The sequence below is a fragment of the Bos javanicus genome, chromosome 8 (assembly GCF_032452875.1).
Source record: "Bos javanicus breed banteng chromosome 8, ARS-OSU_banteng_1.0, whole genome shotgun sequence".
NCBI lineage: Eukaryota > Metazoa > Chordata > Mammalia > Artiodactyla > Bovidae > Bos > Bos javanicus.
In genome coordinates, this window is record NC_083875.1 from 43,018,031 (window position 1) to 43,037,618 (window position 19,588).

At 43.1% G+C, this 19,588-nt stretch overlaps 1 protein-coding gene across 7 annotated transcripts in view; it reads right to left on the bottom strand.

The window, feature by feature from the left end:
- SMARCA2 (SWI/SNF related, matrix associated, actin dependent regulator of chromatin, subfamily a, member 2) overlaps nucleotides 1-19,588 on the bottom strand; it is a 179,781-nt gene that overhangs the window by 54,668 nt on the left and 105,525 nt on the right. For 6 of the 7 annotated variants that reach the window (XM_061425431.1, XM_061425428.1, XM_061425433.1 and 3 more), the window contains exons 26-27: nucleotides 15,899-15,976; nucleotides 10,418-10,636 (exon numbers count right to left, since the gene is read on the bottom strand). In XM_061425431.1, coding sequence (XP_061281415.1) covers nucleotides 10,418-10,636; nucleotides 15,899-15,976 — 297 coding nt within the window. Of the gene's footprint in view, nucleotides 1-7,796; nucleotides 8,709-10,417; nucleotides 10,637-15,898; nucleotides 15,977-19,588 lie in introns of those variants that run through there. The other variant, XM_061425434.1, reaches the window with a different exon arrangement.

Here is a 19,588-nt window from a genome sequence, read left to right on the forward strand (position 1 = left end):
GGCTGGGGGTAGGGGGTGGTCACAGCTGCAATCTGCTTTGGGAAGTGCCCTCCGACTTCTCTGAGGAGCCACCTGAACTGTCCTGAACAAAGAGGAGAGCTATTCTCTAAAACATCGGCAATCTGCAAGTGTCACATGCTTCCTTCAGCTCATGATGTTGGCCTCTAACGCTACAAGATCCAACCCTTCTTCCTTTTGTCAAAGTGGATGGGGGATGAACTGTGTTGTATTTTTCCTCCACTGGAGGCCAAGCAGGGTGGGGAGACCCTTGAGGAGCACAGGGGTGGCTGTTGGGGAGGCTTGGGTCTCCCAGAAGCATCCAAGAGATGAACGCTGTTGCCAACCATGTCTGGAGGTCACACCATGTGCCAAAGAGCAGCTGCCCTTCCATCCTCCAGAGTCTGAGGATGGGGGGAAGGGGAGAAATCATAAATAATGCCCCCAGAGATGTGACACTGAAAGTCTAGGGTGAAGGAGGATGGATATTTCTTAAACTCTACTGATTTCCTCAACAGTTAAAAGCCCTACAAGTCAGAACATCTCACAATCTGTTCTAATCTCTATTAATTCCCATCTGTGTACACTTAGAGACCTGCTCTTGACAAGCTCTTTAAGGTGGCTAAGTGTGCAATATTATCTCTAATAGCATCTCTCAAGTCTGACTCTTAATTGCTCTAATAAGGCGGGCCAGCACGGTGAGGAACACTAGCTCAACAATTAACACTACTTTCCCCATGCTTGCACCGTGTGGAGCTCAACCTGCTCACCGTTCAATAAATGGGCGTTGAATGGAATGTGCTTTTTAACAGCCTCCCCCAATGGACCCACTGATCAGAAAGCAGGGGATGCTCATTACTAAAAGCACAGTAAAAAGGAAAAGGAAAGCGGCTTCATGTGATTTCCGAGGTTGTCTTTAGGTAGGTGGAGGGGGACCCAGCACAGCAAAGAGAATCCAGCTCCACCCAGATCAAGAAACCAAGGTGACACACTGAGGTGGCAGCAGGGCCGGAATGCACAGACCAGCTTCCTGACTGCCAGCCCCCGGCCCTTCCTGCAGCCACGGAGGGTTAAGTAGAAAACCAGAGTCCAGAGAGTTTATAGCTGCATGAGTACAGGTTGGCTGGCTTGAGGTGAGTAAGCCTGTGCACATGCTCCATAACATACTCAGTAAGGAATCGTGTTGCCCTCCTTAATTCCATTAATGGTAAGGACGGGGGCCTCTTCACTCCTTTTACCTTTCTTCTGTAGGATTCAAGACACACAACAGAACTATTTTATTTCTTCTTTTCCTACCATCTAGGTATTCTCTGAAATAATTTAATACTTTTTCCTTAATAGCTAATTTTTTTTTTTTTGGTAATCATTAAATGCCAGGTTCTATGGTACACATATGCAAACTTCAGAAAATTATATGAAGGACCTATGATTTTCCCATTTCTATAACAAAGCTACAGGAAGGTTATACTAGGCACCCCAGGTCACAGAGCAAAATAGGTGGAGCTGGGATTTAAAAAAGCCTGGTTCATCAGATTCCAAGGTTTAGTCTCTTAACCATGATCCTATATGCCCTTGAGAGGCAGCGATCAAAGATACAGTTGCGTCAGTAAAGTTCCCTGCTCTATCTCTAACTTCCTAAAACAGCTGTGCCCTCCCCAGCTCTCACTGGGAGAATGAAGTCATTTCACAGTGTATACCTGTCCCAAAACATTACATGGTACACCTTAAGGATATACATCTTTTGTCAAAAATAAACATATTTTTAAAAAAGATTTATTGTCGTAGCTTTATGGATTTAAAAAACAAAAACAAAAAAGAATGGGACAAGAACCAAATCTTGATTCAGAAGAGCAGCCATATTTCTAAAACATCTATCTCTAAGCATTATCTCTAAGATAATGTGAACTGATGTGGGCTCCTTAGTATCGGTATGCCAGGTCCAATTCCCATGGTTACTTTCAATGTCTGCGTTAGATTTCAGAGCTAAACCTGTATATCAAAAGGTTAAAACTTGAGACTAGAATTTCCAGGCATCACAGTTTTAAGAACCAATTGAAACAAGTCTCTGTCACTTCTCAGCCTTTAGTATTTAGTATTTTAGATGATCCTCTGAGGACACTTTCTTCCATTAAACCAACCCTATTGAGTTTTGACCAAAGGGTACATATCAGATCCAATCGCTGTGAAAACAATCTAGCCCATTGATTTAAGAATAAAATAAAAAGTACATAAATTTATCAAAATTCATTTACTACGATCACATGTTTCCCCCAGACAATTCACAACTCTGATCACCATTGGTTAGTTCAGTACTTCCTCCTAAAGTGCTGAAGGACCTTGAATTTGGCAAAACCCAAATCCATTTGCTAGGGTCTTAGCTCTCCCTTGTGTATAAAAACGGAAATGCAGCTTGCTAGCCATTTTGCCCCAGTAAACTGACGATCCAATTTGAAAAGCTAAAAAATGCCACGTGGGAAAAGAAAAAGAAAATACAATTTTATGTCTTTTAAACAAAAAGCAAGGGAAGGTGATACAAAGTGACAAAACAAGAGAGGGGGGAAATACTAAAGGTATTACGCACATCATACTGTAGACGCTGCTGAGGCTGGAGCTCCAATACTTGGGCCACCTGATGTGAAGTCGACTGGAAAAGACCCAGGTGCTAGGAAAGACTGAAGGCAGGAGGAGAAGGGGACGACAGAGGATGCGGTGGTTGGATGGCATCACCGATTCAATGGACATGAGTTTGAGCAAACTCTAGGAGACAGTGAAGGACAGGGAAGCCTGTCGTACTGCAGTCCATGGAGTCGCAAAGAGTCAGACACAACTTGGCAACTGAGCAACAACAGCAATACCTTAGATGAAGGACCCTCCCAAACCTTGCCAGTATAGAATAAAGTCTTTGGGGAGAAAAGGACGTCTTACAGAATCTCTGATGTTCTCAGCTGTGATTATACCTAGGAGACCCCAGCTCCTAATTTCAGGCTGTATCACATCATACTTAATCCAGCCCAAACAGAGGAGACATTATTCTGTTTCAACGATTTCCTGAGAGAGAGGAAAAATTCTCTTCATATAAACCAGGAAATATTTTTTATTATTTCTCATTATATCTTTCAACAAAGTTTCAAATATCTTATTTAAAATCCCAACTTCTTTAAACTTTCTCAGTACTTTTTCCAGATCTTCGTGGCTAACTCTCGGTGGATTTCTCTGCCTTTTTCCCACGGAGGGTTTGGCAGAGGCTGCTTATAACGGAAAGCTGACTAACAGACCTCCTCCTTACTTGCACCCTGGTATAGCACAGCCTTTCAAGGCAGACAGGGAAACTCCACTAGGAGGTGTCACATTTTACTTCACTGATCTCCTCTACTATTTTATGGTTCAGGAGTCTCTTACTCTGTTATCTCCACTGCGCACTGTGGGAAGGGGAGACCCCACCAAAAATTCCTTTGGTGGTCAGTCCCTGGTGGCTCAGCGGTAAAGAATCCACCTGCCAATGCTGGAGACACAGGTTCAACCCCTGGGTTAGGAAGATCCCCTGAAGTAGGAAATGGCAACCCTCTCTAGTATTTTTGTCTGGGAAATCCCATGGACAGAAGGAGCCTGGAGAGCTACAGCTCGTGGGTTTGCAAAACAGTCGGACAGGACTTAGCACCTAAACACACATACAGACCTAACTATCGAGATGTCACTCTGGCACCAAAATTGTGGGAAACTCAAGCTCTTCTCTGGTGACAGACTGGTTGAGGGGAAAAAGATGTTCTGTGCTGCCTTTCCTTAAGGTCTGGAAATCCTAGGGCTTCTAAAACTAGCTGTCTCTCTTGGGAGACTGAAAGATCCGAGAATGTGAGTCTTAGCCCCATTATTTAGATAACATGGTCTGGGGCCCGACAGTGCAGGGCACTGTAGGAACAGAGCTCATATCATCACCAGGAGCTTACAAAACCAAAAGAAACATCCTTACACTCATATGTAAGGACCGCACCATAAGAAGAGACCCCACCAAGTAAGGAACCTTTTCAAATGACAGTTTCGAGGCATCAGATCCACTGTGAAACAAAAGCAGACTCCAAAGTTCCTTCCCTCTGTCGGGCTGGCAATGAAATATTATACAGAGCACATCATTTAGACTGCATTCCAATTATCCTCAAGTGCTGCAGGGCACAAATCACTCACTCGGCAATTAAATAAATTCTGGGATGTCACTAAATGTTTAGGAAGGGAAGGATTCTGAAGTTGGCAGAAGGACCAAAGGAACAGGAAGAATAGGAAAGCCAGGCATTCCATCATTCACCCTCCGCCCACTGTTAAGCTTTACAGACACCCCAGTTTTATGGGGCTCCCGCCTCAGTCATGATTATGATACTAGGAACAGCACAGCCCGTGCATGTTAGAAACACCTGGCCCAACGGGCTCATCCGACGTCTGCCAATTTAGGTCTATGAATGCCTGCCCTCAAAGATGTTTTTCCAAGAAATTATCAACATGAGCCAATTATTGGTTATGTGGAAACACACACACACAATACAGTTGAGCACTGTTACCACTGTGGGTACTCCATGGGAAAGCTATAAAATGGTAATTGACATAATACTTTTAAAACCACATTAATATTCTCTTCCATACTTTCTCAAGGGATCATTCCTTGTTCAGGGGAGCCACCTATTGCCTTGAGTAGGATTAGGGCAAAGTTAATATGCAAAGACAAAAAAAGACAAAACACCACCACTGACTTCCACAACAGGACTTGTGGTCCTACCAGCAGACAGCAGTCTAAACCAGGCTGTTGGAGAGGAGTTTCCTCAATTCTGAAGGCTCTTTGCAATTAGGAGGGGAGACTGCTGAACAGGGATCCCCAGAACCGCTCTAGAATCCACAGTGAAGAGCACCACGGCCAGGCCATGTGTGTATGGGAAGTTGCAATGTGACAGGAAGGCAGGATAGGGAGCCTTTTGCCAGGAGGAAAAGGGGGTTAAGAGGAAGAGAGGTAAGACATGAGCCCTGAGGACTTTGTTACCTGTAGTATAAGCCGCTGCGCCAGCTCCCTCCTTAGGGAGGAGATTCCAATGATGACTCTGCACACGGAAGCTCTGTGGAGCTTGCTGGTTGGTGTGTACACTGCTGTGCCAGGAGGGGTGCCGTCTGGTTCCATGGGGTGAGGGCAGGGAAGCTGGGTACCCTCCCTGAGACCATCCTGTGTGCTACTTCATTTGGTTGGCCCTCCCAATTTGTATCCTTCATAACAAAGCTGTAACCACCAGAGGTACTTTCTGGATCCACTGTAGCAAATTACTGAACCCGAGAGAGTCATGAGAACCCCCTGAATTTAGAGTCAGTCGGTCAGTAGTGCAGGTGGCCCAGGGATCCCCGCAGTGCGGCTGGCCACCAAAGTAAGCCCGGTCTTACTGGGGACTGAGCCCTTTAACTTGTGGGGTCTAAGTCCAGGTAGTTCAATACACCTAGCTAGGGCAATACACCTAGCTAGGGCTGAATGGAATATTCACTCTTCAGGCCCCAAACCTGGTATATTTTGCGGGGGCAGTGCAGGGAACAAGAGGAATGAGGCAGCAAAGATGCCCAGAGGTAGATTTACTATGAAGGCCATGGAGTGTGGGCTTTAGGATTCTCACTTTACCCGCACCTCCCAAGGCTCCAGGAAGGTCCCTCACAGTGCATTCATATAGTCAGATACTTTGACAGATATTGCAAAAGTAAGGCATTTTTGTATCACTTGTTTTAAAGAGCTTCCTGACTCACCCAACTATCAAATTCTAGAAGCTTCAGGCTTGATAACTCCCTGGTGGTGAGACTGTGATTTTTTTTTTTTTTACAAAATGGGGCTGGACTCTCCTGGATGCTCCAGCACACTGGGAAGAAAGCAACTAAGAGCTTTCAGATTCCCAACTAGAGCGCAAAAGAGCTGAGAGCACTAAGAGACCAGAGAAGCGGAGCGTCTTCATGAGATTTCAGGAAAGCTGACCAATGGAGACTGGGTAGGACCCCAGACTTTAACAGCACATGTCATCACAGACACCAGAAGATGGGACTGGCTGCATGTCACGACCTCCAGCGACAGGACAGACTGGGAGTCCTGTGCTGAGCCCAGCAGAGACGCACAGGACAGGGCACCTGCCCCAGTGTCATGATAAAACCCCAGCATCTACCTTTATCCAGATGCCATCTTGGGAAGGAAGATAGCCAGGAACCCCTACAAGGGGAGAAAAACATCCCACGGGAGGCATGGATGTTGACCTGACTATCCCCAAAAGACGAAGTTCACTTGAGACTGCCTAACACCAAAGAAATTAAGGTTTCCTCAATGGAGACAGGAATTTCAAAACAACTTTAAAAACCTTAAAAAAAAAAAAAAGTCAAATTGAGCTTTGTTTGAAATTGTGATCCTCTTCACTTAAAATAACATGAATACAGAAAAATTTTTTAAATCTTCCAACTCAACAGATTGTCTAAAGGACACTGTGGGAATTTTTAGCATACTATGATTATAAAATAAAATTTGTTTGTGATGAAACCATAATAAAATTTTCAAAGAAAATGGCCATAGCACTTCAATTCAACCTAAGTGTTCTGAGGCAGACACTGCAATCTTGTCACCAAAATCCTACCTTCCTGGGCTCACAGCCAGACCACAGTTCTCAGCCGCCCTTATAGCTAACGTGGTCCCAGGATGGCGTTCTAGCTAATGGGATGTGAGCGGAAGTCACGGAGGCCTATTCACTTAGAGTCCTTAGAACTCAGCACATACTACTCTCTGTGGTGTTCCCCGATTGGCTCAAGGGGATGGAGATGCTGAGGCTTGACAGAGTCCCTCCAGCCTCGATCCCTGAACAGCCCAGGGTGGAACGGTTGCTTCTACCAACCAGAAACACCCACCTTCAATTTTTACCTGAGAAATACAATTCTACTTAACTCTTTTGGACAGGCCCCTGAATAGGGCAGGTTTAGGTCCATCTACTGCCGAGGTGAACACTACCTGGGGCAATATTCTCACACATCAATCCTGGGCTATTTCATGTGGCAACCAATGAAATCAATGGGCCTTACTATTTGCACACGGAAGTCCAACCAAGATGCAGCATGTTAATCAATCGGGAAGGCAGGTATGTCAACAATGACCAAGAAAACTAGCAAGTTGTATTCGATCTGTTACAGAAGAATAGGCCAAGAAAAGTGAGAGTATGAGGAGAAATGTGATTAGTGTTTACTCGTGAAGGGATCAAAGGTGTGGTGGCAATTAAGCTGGGCCCTGGAGGATGAGGGAAGTGCCAAAGAAAGAGGAATGTAGGGAAGTTCATTCTAACGGCATTTGAGTCCTCAAACGTTTCATCCAGTGGGAGGTGATGCTAAAAACAGAAAAAATATTGTTCTGTTCACCCCCAGGGAATAGGATCAGGACCAGCGAGCAGCAGCTATAAGGAAAGAGGATTCTGTTCAAAGGGAAGAAGAACTAACAGTTGGGGCTGACCACTGGAAGGGCTGTGCAGACAAAAGGCAGAGTGTCTCCTCTACGGATGGTCAGCCTCTTGGCACAGGTGCCGTGGAGGATGTGATTTAAGTGTAGGACAGGGAGCTGTTCCACTGAGCTGTCTTCCAACTCAGGGACTCTATGTATCTCTGATGCCTCTGCCAAGCCGGCTTTGCACAACATTTCCAGGAGGGAGAATTATTTTAGCCCTGTTACAGTATTTCTTATAGAACAGTCTTTGCCAAGTTCCCTTTCAAGGCTGCGTTGCTTAGGTTCACCCAGTGTGTTCAATCATCAGCCAGTAGAGAACATCTCTGCACATTAGGCCCACGAGAGCCCCTTGCATAAAATTTTATTATCAAGAAAGAGCTTAATAAGCTGATATTAAACAGGATGGCCGCTGGTGAACAAGTAAACAAACGATGGATGGTAAGCATCTGTTTGAACGCCGAGGCCATGCAGCATCCCGCGTTAATCGCACGGCCTGGTCAATGGCAAGTTATCAACTCACGCTGAATATGGAGACACAGTTTCCAAGAGATGGGATTACAAAAAGGCATATTACAATAAAGCTGCCCTGAGAACAGTTTTATCCTTCTTGGGTGACTTGGTATCTTGCGAGGCACCTTAAGGTGAAAATTATGAACATCAATTTCATAGCATAGTTTCGTAAAACAAACTAGTTTTCCATTTTTAGACATACATGTTCCTTTCATTCAGTTCAGTTCAGTCACTCAGTCGTGTCCGACTCTTTGCGACCCTGTGAATCGCAGCACGCCAGGCCTCCCTGTCCATCACCAACTCCCGGAGTTCACCCAGACTCACGTCCATCGAGTCAGTGATGCCATCCAGCCATCTCATCCTCTGTTGTCCCCTTCTCCTCCTGCCCCCAATCCCTCCCAGCATCACAGTCTTTTCCAATGAGTCAACTCTTCGCATGAGGTGGCCAAAGTATTGGAGTTTCAGCTTTAGCATCATTCCTTCCAAAGAAATCCCAGGGCTGATCTCCTTCAGAATGGACCGGTTGGCAAAAGAATGTGAACCGAGTGAAGAAACACTAGACCAAAAAAAAAAGGAAGTCTACAAGATACACAATACTACCCTAACATGACTGGTAAATTAGTAACTTTCCACTTTCTTCTTATAAGTTTATCACTTCATCTTCAGAAGCGTTCATGGAGTTTCTACCGTGTGGCAGCACAGCGCTCATCGCAAGTGGTATAAACTGAAGAAGAGAAAAAATGAGGTATTCTAACCTTGAAAACTTTCTAGGATTCATAACGCTATTTACTTGAAGAGCATTTTCCATTGATTATTCAAAAAAGGATACATTCAGCTACCTTCTTGCCCAATAAACAAGATTATTTTGCTTGTAGTGTCTGGAAATTATACATTTATAAGACAGACTTTAAAATGCTGGCCTAGGTTCTTGTCTCATTTCCTATAATAATATCCAGGTAGTTAATTTATTGCTCACATAAAAGAGAATGGGAAAAGAATTTCCCCTAGCTCTGAAATGAGTATTAAGCAAAAACTCTTCCCATTAGCGAATGGATCTTAATTATGCAACTACAACCTCACAACAGTGAAACAAAAGAAATTCACAAAACCATACTCTGAGGCCACTGGAATGCCTGGATGTGAGAGTAAAACCACCACACAAAAGTTACATTTCACATGTCACAGTTCACCCATAGAGATAAGCCATGCTTTCCTTGTCCCTTTCTTCTCAGGATACCACAGACGTCAATCTTTTCAAAATTCAGATCATTCTCTCTCATCATACGACAGCCTGAGTAAATCACCTCTCAACTGGGGCCGAGACCTGTCTGCCTGTGTTATCCAATCTCAAAACTCTTCCTCCGTGGCCCTCCCACCCACCTACCTACTTACAGCCTGGGTCCTAAAATCCACGTTTTACAAAGCTTGGGAACCGCATTCCCTTCTGATAAAATGAACAACTCACAAAAACAGCTTCTATTTTGTTTGGTTTTCACCCAACCATGCTTACTATTTCCAGCACGCATTTACCGGCCCTGCCTGGAATGCACATCCCAGCCTGTTCTGTCTGCCTTGGTTCTAAGTCTGTGCCCAAAAACGAAAGTGCGGCTAAACCTTCAAAGGTCATGCTCACGTGGGCATTCACACACGTGGCTCCTAGGAGCAGTTTGATATTTCTGTGCTCAAACAGTCTGAGATCACAGACCTCAGTCAAAACGAGGAATCGACATTTTCCAAAGCAGGGAAACAAAAAAACAATCCAAACTATAGAATACCATTTCCAAGTGTCAGTGACCCAAGTCCCAGGCCCAGGCTGCATCTGCAAGGGACGGATCAGATCAAGCCAACACCAAGCTCCCAAATGCATCAGCATTCACTGATTCTGTTGTTTCTAGCCAGCTGTGCGACCTTGCAGAGTCACCTAACCTCTCTGGGCCTCAGCAAAACCAAGAGAGTACAAAGGCACCTTCCAGTGCTAATGTTATGTGCGTCTAGGAAACCGCAATGTAGTCAGAAGAGACTGCTGTCCTGAATTCTCTCAGCAAGACCTGCAAAAGTGAAACTCTGATTAAAGAACATAAAATGAGGGGGAACAACGAAAAAGACTTCAAAAGCCCACTTCCACATTTTGATTCTAACTCCAAGTGAGGCATGACCAGGCAATCACAAGTCATAAAACATTAGCGGGTCTCATAGCTCTCATAATCCTATGTTTCCAGTGACCAATTCTGCTCTCGCAAAACAACTCCTCATTATCTTCCAATGAATTGCAGAATGACTCCGCTGCAAGAGCAAAATGACTTTTCTGTGTTCAAGAGCCCCTTCTCTTCAAAGGGGCAACCAGTCCACCTCAAACGGGTCCAGCCACAGGCCTCTGATTTTACCGAGCCAACAACGCCCCACAGAGCAGGAAGTCGAGAAAGCCACACCTACCCTCAGCCACTGCTTCTCCGTGAGGGCATCGCTGTAGTCCACGTCCCGCCGCTGGCGAGACCCCCTCCCAAAGATCTTCTCCTCCTCCTCTTCACACGTCAGCCGTTCCACCTCGGCGTCATCTTTAATAATCCACGAGGGCAGCTCGTCTTCCTCCATCAGGCGGGGCTTGCGTTTCGGGTTCCGGGCATCCTCTCTCCGCCGGTCCATGTCCATGCGCTGGAAGGATGAACAGAAGTCTCACCAAAAGGCAAGGGGATTCTGTACAGTGTAGACTTAGCAACAGGTAAGTCTCTTTGCAAGTCACCTCCTATGGCTCAGGGCCCCTTCGGCATCCCCCACGGAGCTTCTGTGCTCTGACTTGTTCTAGCTCATCCCTAAGGCCAAAATCTCTTCCCTTCCCCTGTACCCATCTTTGAAATTTATTTAAGTACTTAAAAAAATACTCCTTAAAAAATTCCTTTTCTTAGTTTATGTGGGTGCAAAAGCTCCCCCTTAAGTAACACTGAGAAAATTCAAATTGGGGGTGTATTTTAAAAATATAACAGCAGAAATTGATATAATATTATTATAAATCAACTATTTCAATTTTTTAAAAAATGAGTTAAAAATATGAGCCCTGGTGATACAACTCATTGCTGCACTGGTGTAAAAGTATTCTTCAGGAATATAAAATAGAAAGTTCATTAAGAAAATTTCCTGTACCTCAACAGGGCTCATGCTTTTAATCAGACAACCAGGAAGAGTTAGTCATCAAGTGTCACTATAAAATAGCCACCCTCAGTTGGACCTGGACATGTGAGCACATAACTGGTTTATTAGTCAGTCAGTCGTGAATGTCTTCAATTTTCAGTGTACCCTGGGCTCTGGCAGAGGAATGTCCCTCAGTTCTTCAAGTTTCAAAAAGCTTAGCTCTTATGAAAATATTATGCCACAGAGTGACAGATGTCAAAGGAAATCTCATCTCAACTGATGTAAGTGAAGTGGCTTCCTTTCAACAGTCTTCAAAATGCCTATATCCCCAGGTCCTATTTTCCTTTTTAAAAATCCAGTGCACTAGTAAATAAAGTGCCATGTATTTGCCTTTAACCTATAACTAAAGAATGTGATGGTTAAAAAAAGCAAAACCTCCACTGAATTGCTGTATACATTCGTTATATGTGTCTATCACTGGCGAGACCATTTCTACAACAAACAGACCATTAACCATTAAATGATTCACCTTTTCCCTCTTCCTTCAGCTCTACTGTACTGAAATGAGAATTCAATATTAATTTTTTCTTAAGTGCTAAAACTGGTAACAGGATATAAAAGAAATTTCTGTTCAAGTCCAAACGGGATCTCTAGAATCTATTTAAAGTTCAGAGTTCCTTAAACTAGGCTTCAGCATTTTTGGAAATCATTAACTTCCCAAGATGGGCTGGGCTTGGAGCATGGCGGAGTCCCATCAGTAGATAAATGTGGCCGTCCTGTTCTGTCATCTGCTATAGTTAGCTGGAGAGGTTGCTCTTAATCCTGCCTCCTAATGCTCTGGTATCAGAAACGGGATCCAACAAACCTTTGGAATCAGCACACAGAGGATGCTTAGTTAACAGTGCAATCTAAACAGGGGCCTCTCAAGGTCATTTCCTAATAGTTATTAGATAGTATTCAAGAAAAATCATTTTTTGTTAAGGCACTGTACGGAGACAGCAAAACATCACCACTTCAGTTTTTGGTTATATGATTAGCATTTCCCATACCAAGACTCGTAAAATGACTTATGCCATGCTGCTGCTGCTGAATCACTTCAGTCGTGTCCGACTCTGTGCGATCCCATAGACGGCAGCCCACCAGGTTCCCCTGTCCCTGGGATTCTCCAGGCAAGAACACTGGAGTGGGTTGCCATTTCCTTCTCCAATGCATGAAAGTGAAAAGTGAAAGTGAAGTTGCTCAGTCGTGTCCGACCCTCAGCGACCCCATGGACTGCAGCCTACCAGGCTCCTCCATCCATGGGATTTTCCAGGCAAGAGTACTGGAGTGGGGTGCCATTGCCTTCTCCGTTATGCCATGCATTAGTCCACAAATGAGAAAATAATTCTCTTCTAATATAAAAGAAAATAAATTGCACTGCTTTTTTTTTCTTGTAGAAAGAATGCAAAAAAAATTTTTGATGAAATTTTTAATAAGATTAAAGTTCTTATGACTGTAACTCTTCCCAAAGATTTCTACTTACAGAAGACAAGTACAAAATCTGAAGCTCATATGCAAGTAAGATTAATTTATCATTTAGCTATTACATGAATATGTTTTGTCTTAACACCCAATAACCTTATGCTAATGTGTATGATTATTTTTAAGGGGAAATAATAATGCCTCTGTAGGGAACAGAGCAGCTTAAAAGCTTTCTAAAGCTTTTAAAATGTTAGTATGTTAGCACAACGTTTCAGACATGAATCTTGGCCTGTCAAAAATCTCTTTTAGTTAAAATTCATAGGTAATCAGTATAAGAGATAACTTTCTGAAGTCAGTTTTGGAACGAGACAACAAGAAAAAATATTCAAAATAAAGGTTTTATTTTAAAGAGATTATCTGCATAAAGTATATTATTTAACTACAGTGCCTAGGATACAAAAATCAAGTAATATGTCTGTATTACTATATGGTCTTCCCTGGTGGCTCAGACAGTAAAGAATCCGCCTGCAATGAGGGAGACCTGGATTTGATCCCTGAGTTGGGAAGATCCCCTGGAGGAGGGCATAGCAACACACATGAGTATTCTTGCCTGGAGAATCCCCATGGACAGAGGAGCCTGGCAGAGCTAACTTAAAAAAAAAAAAAAATAGTGGATTAAGAGTTTAAAATTTTGAATTCCAAATCTAGCTCACATTCCATTCTTGTTTCTCACTGCAGTTTTTAATCTGAACTGGCAAGGATTCAATTTGATTTCCTGCCCCCTGGTGGAGGTGCTAATGAATAGTGAATTGGCCAAAGGCAGCAGGCTGATTAAAAGACTTTAAAAAACCAACACAAGGCAAACCAAACCAAAGCAAAGCAAACCAAAAATCTGTATTATCCAAAAATGAGAAGCCAACCTTTAAGAAACCAGCACATGTTGACAAAATGAAAATGCCCACAGAAAAGCCTTCCATAGCCAGCTTCACCTGTTCCCAGTTAAAAGAAGGCTGAGCCTTGGCCAGACATCCAATCTTTTTTCTTTTTTCCGAGGCTTTCAATTTTTACAAATACCCAGCCAGAAAGGCAGAAAAGAGAAGTACTCCTTTTCCCTTATCTCCCGGCTGCTGATGGAAACCTCCATCTCTGGGCCTAATCTGATTTGAATAATGGCAGATAGCTTATCCTTTCCAAGGGCCTCAAGAGTGTCTGAGGCTATAGCGGTACTGAATTATTGCCAATCGGTGATCAGCCAAGGAAGCTGAAGGCCTCTTGCCTCGGTGTTCCCCAGTCATCTACATTTTAATAAGCTCCTCAAGGAGAGAAAAGATTAGTCTATTTCCTAAGTGTATCTCTAATCTCCCCAAACAGAGAATAATCTACAAAGGTGGTGATCGGCAGTCTGAGTTAAGAAATTTAGGTTTTATGAACACCCTGTGTTGACCATGCTGGTAAAGTCTTCTTTCTGTCATTTTTCTTCAAAGTGGCCTTACTATGGGTAGGATCGTTCATTTTATAGGGCAGGGGGAGAGTGAGCATCTCAGGGTAGGAGCTAGTCCTGTGGCTACCTAAAAATTTCCTGAGAAAGAATTAACTGTCCTTTATCTTGAATCATGGTGTGTGAGCACAATCATTGTTCCCAAGACAAAAGTCACAAAAATAACGTAAGCTTTCACACAGCTGGGACTCCCTTCTCAGACTGTCTAGGCTGAAGAGGTGGAAATTGCAAACTCTGTGGGTCATATTTGGCCCAGGGTCATATTTTACTTGGCTTGAAGTGTTAAAGTATAATAAAAAAAATCTAATTTAGTTGCAAACATCTTGCAATCCAGAGAGTGAATACAAAAACCTCACTTTTTAGTTTCTCTTGAAAAGCTGGAATTTCTGACTACATGGGACGTTCAGCTCTGTCTCCCTGAGACAAAACAACTCCCTTTGTTCACCCTTCACCACCATCCACTCACCCCTGTCCACATGCTTCCCTCATGCCCCTCTGTCTGAGACCTGGGGGCTTCAAATTTGGGGGCTTTGATTGGGGGTTCCCCAGCATTTATTCACTCACTCCACAGACAGGCTAAATGTTAGGAAGATCAAAAGATTAAACACATTGAGCGGAGCCTTTTTAGGTCCTGACCTATGCTGACATCCTCATGAGGCCTGAAATTTTGCAAATATTTATTAAGCATCTATTATGTGCCAGTAACTGGTCTGAGCACTGGGGACACAGAGGTAAATAAGATAGCTATAGTTAATGCCTTAAGAATACAATCAAATATGATGTCTGAGGGCCTCACTCACTAGCCAAGAGCCTTGCTTCCTTCCCTACTGACCTTGTGGCAGACATACATCAAATTCAGGTTTTGGCAAGATTACAGATGATTATGTATCCTGGAAAGTCAATGTTGAAACATCATGGACATTAAATTTTCAAATGTCAAGGTTCTTTGCATCTGCGTTATACCAGTGAAAGGAAACCAATTTAGATCTTTAAGGGAAAGCTATACCTTGATGCAGACCTAGAAGGTTGCTTCCCAGAACCTGCCTGCCAATACAGGAGATGAGAGACATGGGTTTGATCCTGGGGTCAGGCAGATCCCCTGGAGGAGGGCACGGCAACCCACTCCAGTATTCTTGCCTGGAGAATCCATGGACAGAGGAGCCTGGTGGGCTAAGGTCCACAGGGTCGCAAAGAGTCGGATATGACTGAACCAATTTAGCATGCACACCTTGAATCTTACCTAGAAGGTTGCTTAGGGAGGCTCTCTTCAACAGGAAGAAAAGGAAGGAGGTCATCTCAGTTCCTGTCCTCCTACTGTCCCCCTGCCCCCTCCAGGGAACATATTTGTTTGGAGCCCTAAGGAGACAGCTAGGGAATAGCTGTGAACTCTGCCTGGAGGAGCAGGGCAGGTTCCCTGAAGGATGCCTCCCAGCATTAGAAATGAGCTGGAAGCGGGGGTGTGTCTGTGGTAAGCTGGGGACCACACTGCCTGTCCTGAGGGTTCAGCTGCTACTCAGCCCTAGCCAAATGCTTCCATCAGAGGTGGGCCTGGTATTACGGCCCATGCTCATTTTCAAGAGAAGCCAGAAATCAGGATTCTTTTTTGTGTTGGCAACAGACTTCAAATTTTTAAAAAACACAGCATGGGCCAAACAAAATATGTCTGCAGGCTAAATCCAGCTAGTTTGCAGCCTCTGAACTGAAGGAAAAGGCTCAAGCTTTACAAATGAAATTTGGCCAGGGCACACAGGCCCCAGACATCGTGCATTTAACAGAAGGCGGCGGGGAGGGAATGAGGCATTTGTTTCCATGCTTTTCTGTAACATTACCATAAAAAGATCAAATTCCTCCTCTCGTCGAGCAATCATTTGGTTCAGAGTCTCGTCGTCGGGCACTTCATCTTCTTCCTGGGATTAAGAATAGAACAGAAGAGAATGAGTTAGCAGGCTTCCAGGAGAGAGGTTGGACAACTGGGGTGAGGTACCAATGACTAAGGTGAATCTCCAGAGGTGATTCTCCAGACCAATGGGACCCCATTTCAAGCCAGAAAGAAAACAGAAGGGTCATTTGCCATAAGTATTTTGCAAGCAATTCAAAGCATCTTTCCAGAGCAAAAACTGTTTAGGCAGGAAACAGTACACTCTAAGAAATACCAGTTCTTTTGAGGGTGGGAGGGGGTGTACCTTGATTCCCTTAATTTAATTTTATTTTTTTGGCCATACAGCACAGGATGCGGGATCTTAGTTCCCTGACCAGGGATCAAACCCATGCTCCCTGCATTTGGAGTATGGAGTTTTAACCACTGGCCCACCAGGGAAGTCCCTTGATTTCCTTACTTTTAAAACAGGTTACTTACTGTCTCCCTGCCTCAACGACCTCATCTGTAAAATGGGCATGACATTTACTCCACAGAGTAGATGTAGGATTTAAATAAGGAAATCCCCATGAGAATGGGTCTAGCATTAATTCTTTTAATTCCATTAACCTTATGCGCGATATAAATGCTTATCTTCAGAGCTTTATGAAGAACACGAGTATGTGAAACTTAGTGATAAGACACAAAGCAAGACCACAAAAATCACATGGATATATGTGTCAAATACATAGCCTTTAAAATATGTTTAATCAATGTATTTCAGTGGGCACTATTATGCAACTGTTACAGCTGTGGTTGTGACAACTCAAAAGGTATCAATAACAAGCCCCCCACAAAACTCTTCTTAATGCAAATAATTTAAATGAGGTAGAGAAAGCAATTAAACAAGGCCTCACATTTTCATTTTATAATATGTTAGACCAAGGCACATTACATATCTGAAAATTCCTCAGAAACCAACAGTTCTAAAAGTTTTTAGAAATGTTATTCTATAAATTTCACACTTAAAAGATTCCAGAGGTTGGGTAGATACTACAAAGCTTACAATCCAAAATGCTTTTTATTATATGCTGAGTGAGCTTGTTAAAAATCAAATGGGGAATTTCAGTGTATTAGCAGAGGGAAGAAAGGGAAGCCCAGAACTTCAAACATCCAGTTTCCCAAGTCATATTGATACATTCAAAATGAGGCAACTTGTTCCAGAAAGAGTATGAGTGTCCTAGCAGCTTAAAGGAGATGCCTCTGTCCCAAGACAATGCCTGGTGCACTGTGTCAGAAATGAATGCAGGTCAGTAACGTAAAAACTGATGACTCAAGATAAAATTACTTGTGAAAAACTTATGCTAGTTCATCTCTTGATGGAAGGCAATTTGTCTAAATACATTATTATATTTCATCTGACAAAGAAATAGACTAGTTAGAGTGGGCTGTGACTACAAGACACAAAGAATTTGGTTAGTATATCCTCTGGTGAAAAGATGTCCGGCTTTGTCCACCCTATTCCTAGGATCATGTTATCCCCTCATAGCCTATATAGTGTCAGGTTGGACTTCTCCCAAGCCCAAGATGAAAAGATGCTCTTGTAAACTGGCAAGAAGCCTGGCTTTCACAGAGCACACACTGGCTGGCAAGTGGGCAATACATCTGCTTGGTTTCCTTATGGCCTAGTGAGTGCTCCATGATCCATCAACCACGGAGATAGCTGCTGCAGATACTCAGGATCAGAGACCCTGACTGCAGGCGATCAGGGTCCACAAACATCTTCACATCAGGACACGTGCTATCCAGAAAATGGTAACATTTGTCCGACACACAGACAGCCTGGAAGGGGTGTGGAGCCCCAGCAAGTCTGCTCAGTTAGAAGCAACTGGAATCAGATTCCACTGAAGACTCCACCTGGTGGCCCTCAGACCTTTGGTCCTGTCCACAACATCCATGAGCATATTTGGTCCCTGCCAAGTGGTTCTGGACAAATACCAAAGAGCTTTTGGTGTGGACCAAATGTCTTATAGATTAAATGTCTTAACGGATGTTTTGGATAGGACCAAATGTCCTGCAAGGGCCCTGAGGACTAGGAGAGGTCAACATCTCCCTGAGGTCTCAGAAGGTTGCAAAGTTACAGGCAACACTAGATTCCAGCTAACACAGGTCGGGGTTATTTCCACAAGGCCTACATAAAACAAAACAAGCAAAAATGTCATGGAGACGCCTAGCTGAATATCAACTCTGCGTATTATTTTATTTTTTTAAATTTCCAACTGTGTAAAAAATAAAAAATAAATCACCTGACAACCTGATTCTAAATCTGTATCAAATATTCAATTTTGAGAATCAAATCTGTATCAAACATTCAATTCCTAGAATCAAATGTAGCAAATTACTTAAGATCAAAATTTTAAAAATATGAGTGAATGTATGTACATATGCATTTTCATCATTTTAGTGAAATCTAACATATAACTAATCAAATATATAAGACTGACAAGTGAAGAGGCATAACAGAAAAGTGCTCTTCAATTTGCAAAAAGATTCATTTCAGGATTCTTTTAAATATCAAGAACTACTTCACATTTCAACTTATTTCAGAAAAAAAAGTAAATGAGGTTTTTGAAAGAATCTGGCTTATAATTTATAGAAGATTTAAAAAACATTCTACTTAAGGCAAAATCAAACTATAGTTGACCTTGAACAGCTGTGACTAGTCCATGCATATATTATAGGGGACCCTTTGGACCCATGATTCCTCTGCATCCCCAGATTCAACCAACTACAGATGCATGTAGTGCTGTATTATTTAGTATGGAAAACATCTGCATGTAAGTGGACCCACACAGTTCAAACTGTGTTGTTTAAAGGTTAACTGTATATCTAATATACGCAATGAAAATAGTATTCCACATGAATATGTAAGACCAACCCATTTTTCCATTTATAAACATGGGCACACCAAACCAAATCTGTCCATCCCAAGTTAATCTTGTGATAAGGACTGATGCTGGTATTTTGTATTGTCTTATAGATTACGTACTATCTCTTAACTCTTTCAAACCCATTTGGGAATGAAAATGTAGTAACGAATGACTAAGACTAACAATCTAAAAAAACACAGCTACCCAAAGATTCCCCGAGAGAAACAAAATCGATGCATTCTTGGAACAATGTTGGCAAATAAAAAGAGATTTCTTTTTGTCAGTAATTTTCTCAGTCTTTGGTCAGCTCTTAATAGGAGAATTTGGAGTGGAGGTTAAGATCATTCTTTTTCCAGTAGAAGTATGACTCAAAGAGCTAAAGATAGCTGCAAGGGCTTCTCCTACAAACATATTGAAGTTCTGTGATCCCTGATCAAAAAGCAAGAGAGAAAAAGGGCTCTGAAGGATGGAGAGAGAAAAGGCAAGGAGGAGCCCCTCGGTTTTGTCTAGTCTCATCTAGCAGCTTCTTTCAAGAGGCCTTTCTGCAATTCTGCATCCTCCCTACAGAGGGCAGCACTCACAGTACAATCGAGCGTGCAGGTAGCATCTCTCTGGCAGAAACCAGGGAAGCACCCACTAGCCAAGCCTTCAGGTCCCTCTAGCAGCTGCTTTTAAGACACTTGTCTGGATAAGTTTCACAGGCTTTCTGTGAAATTTTTATAGGGGCAAGATAG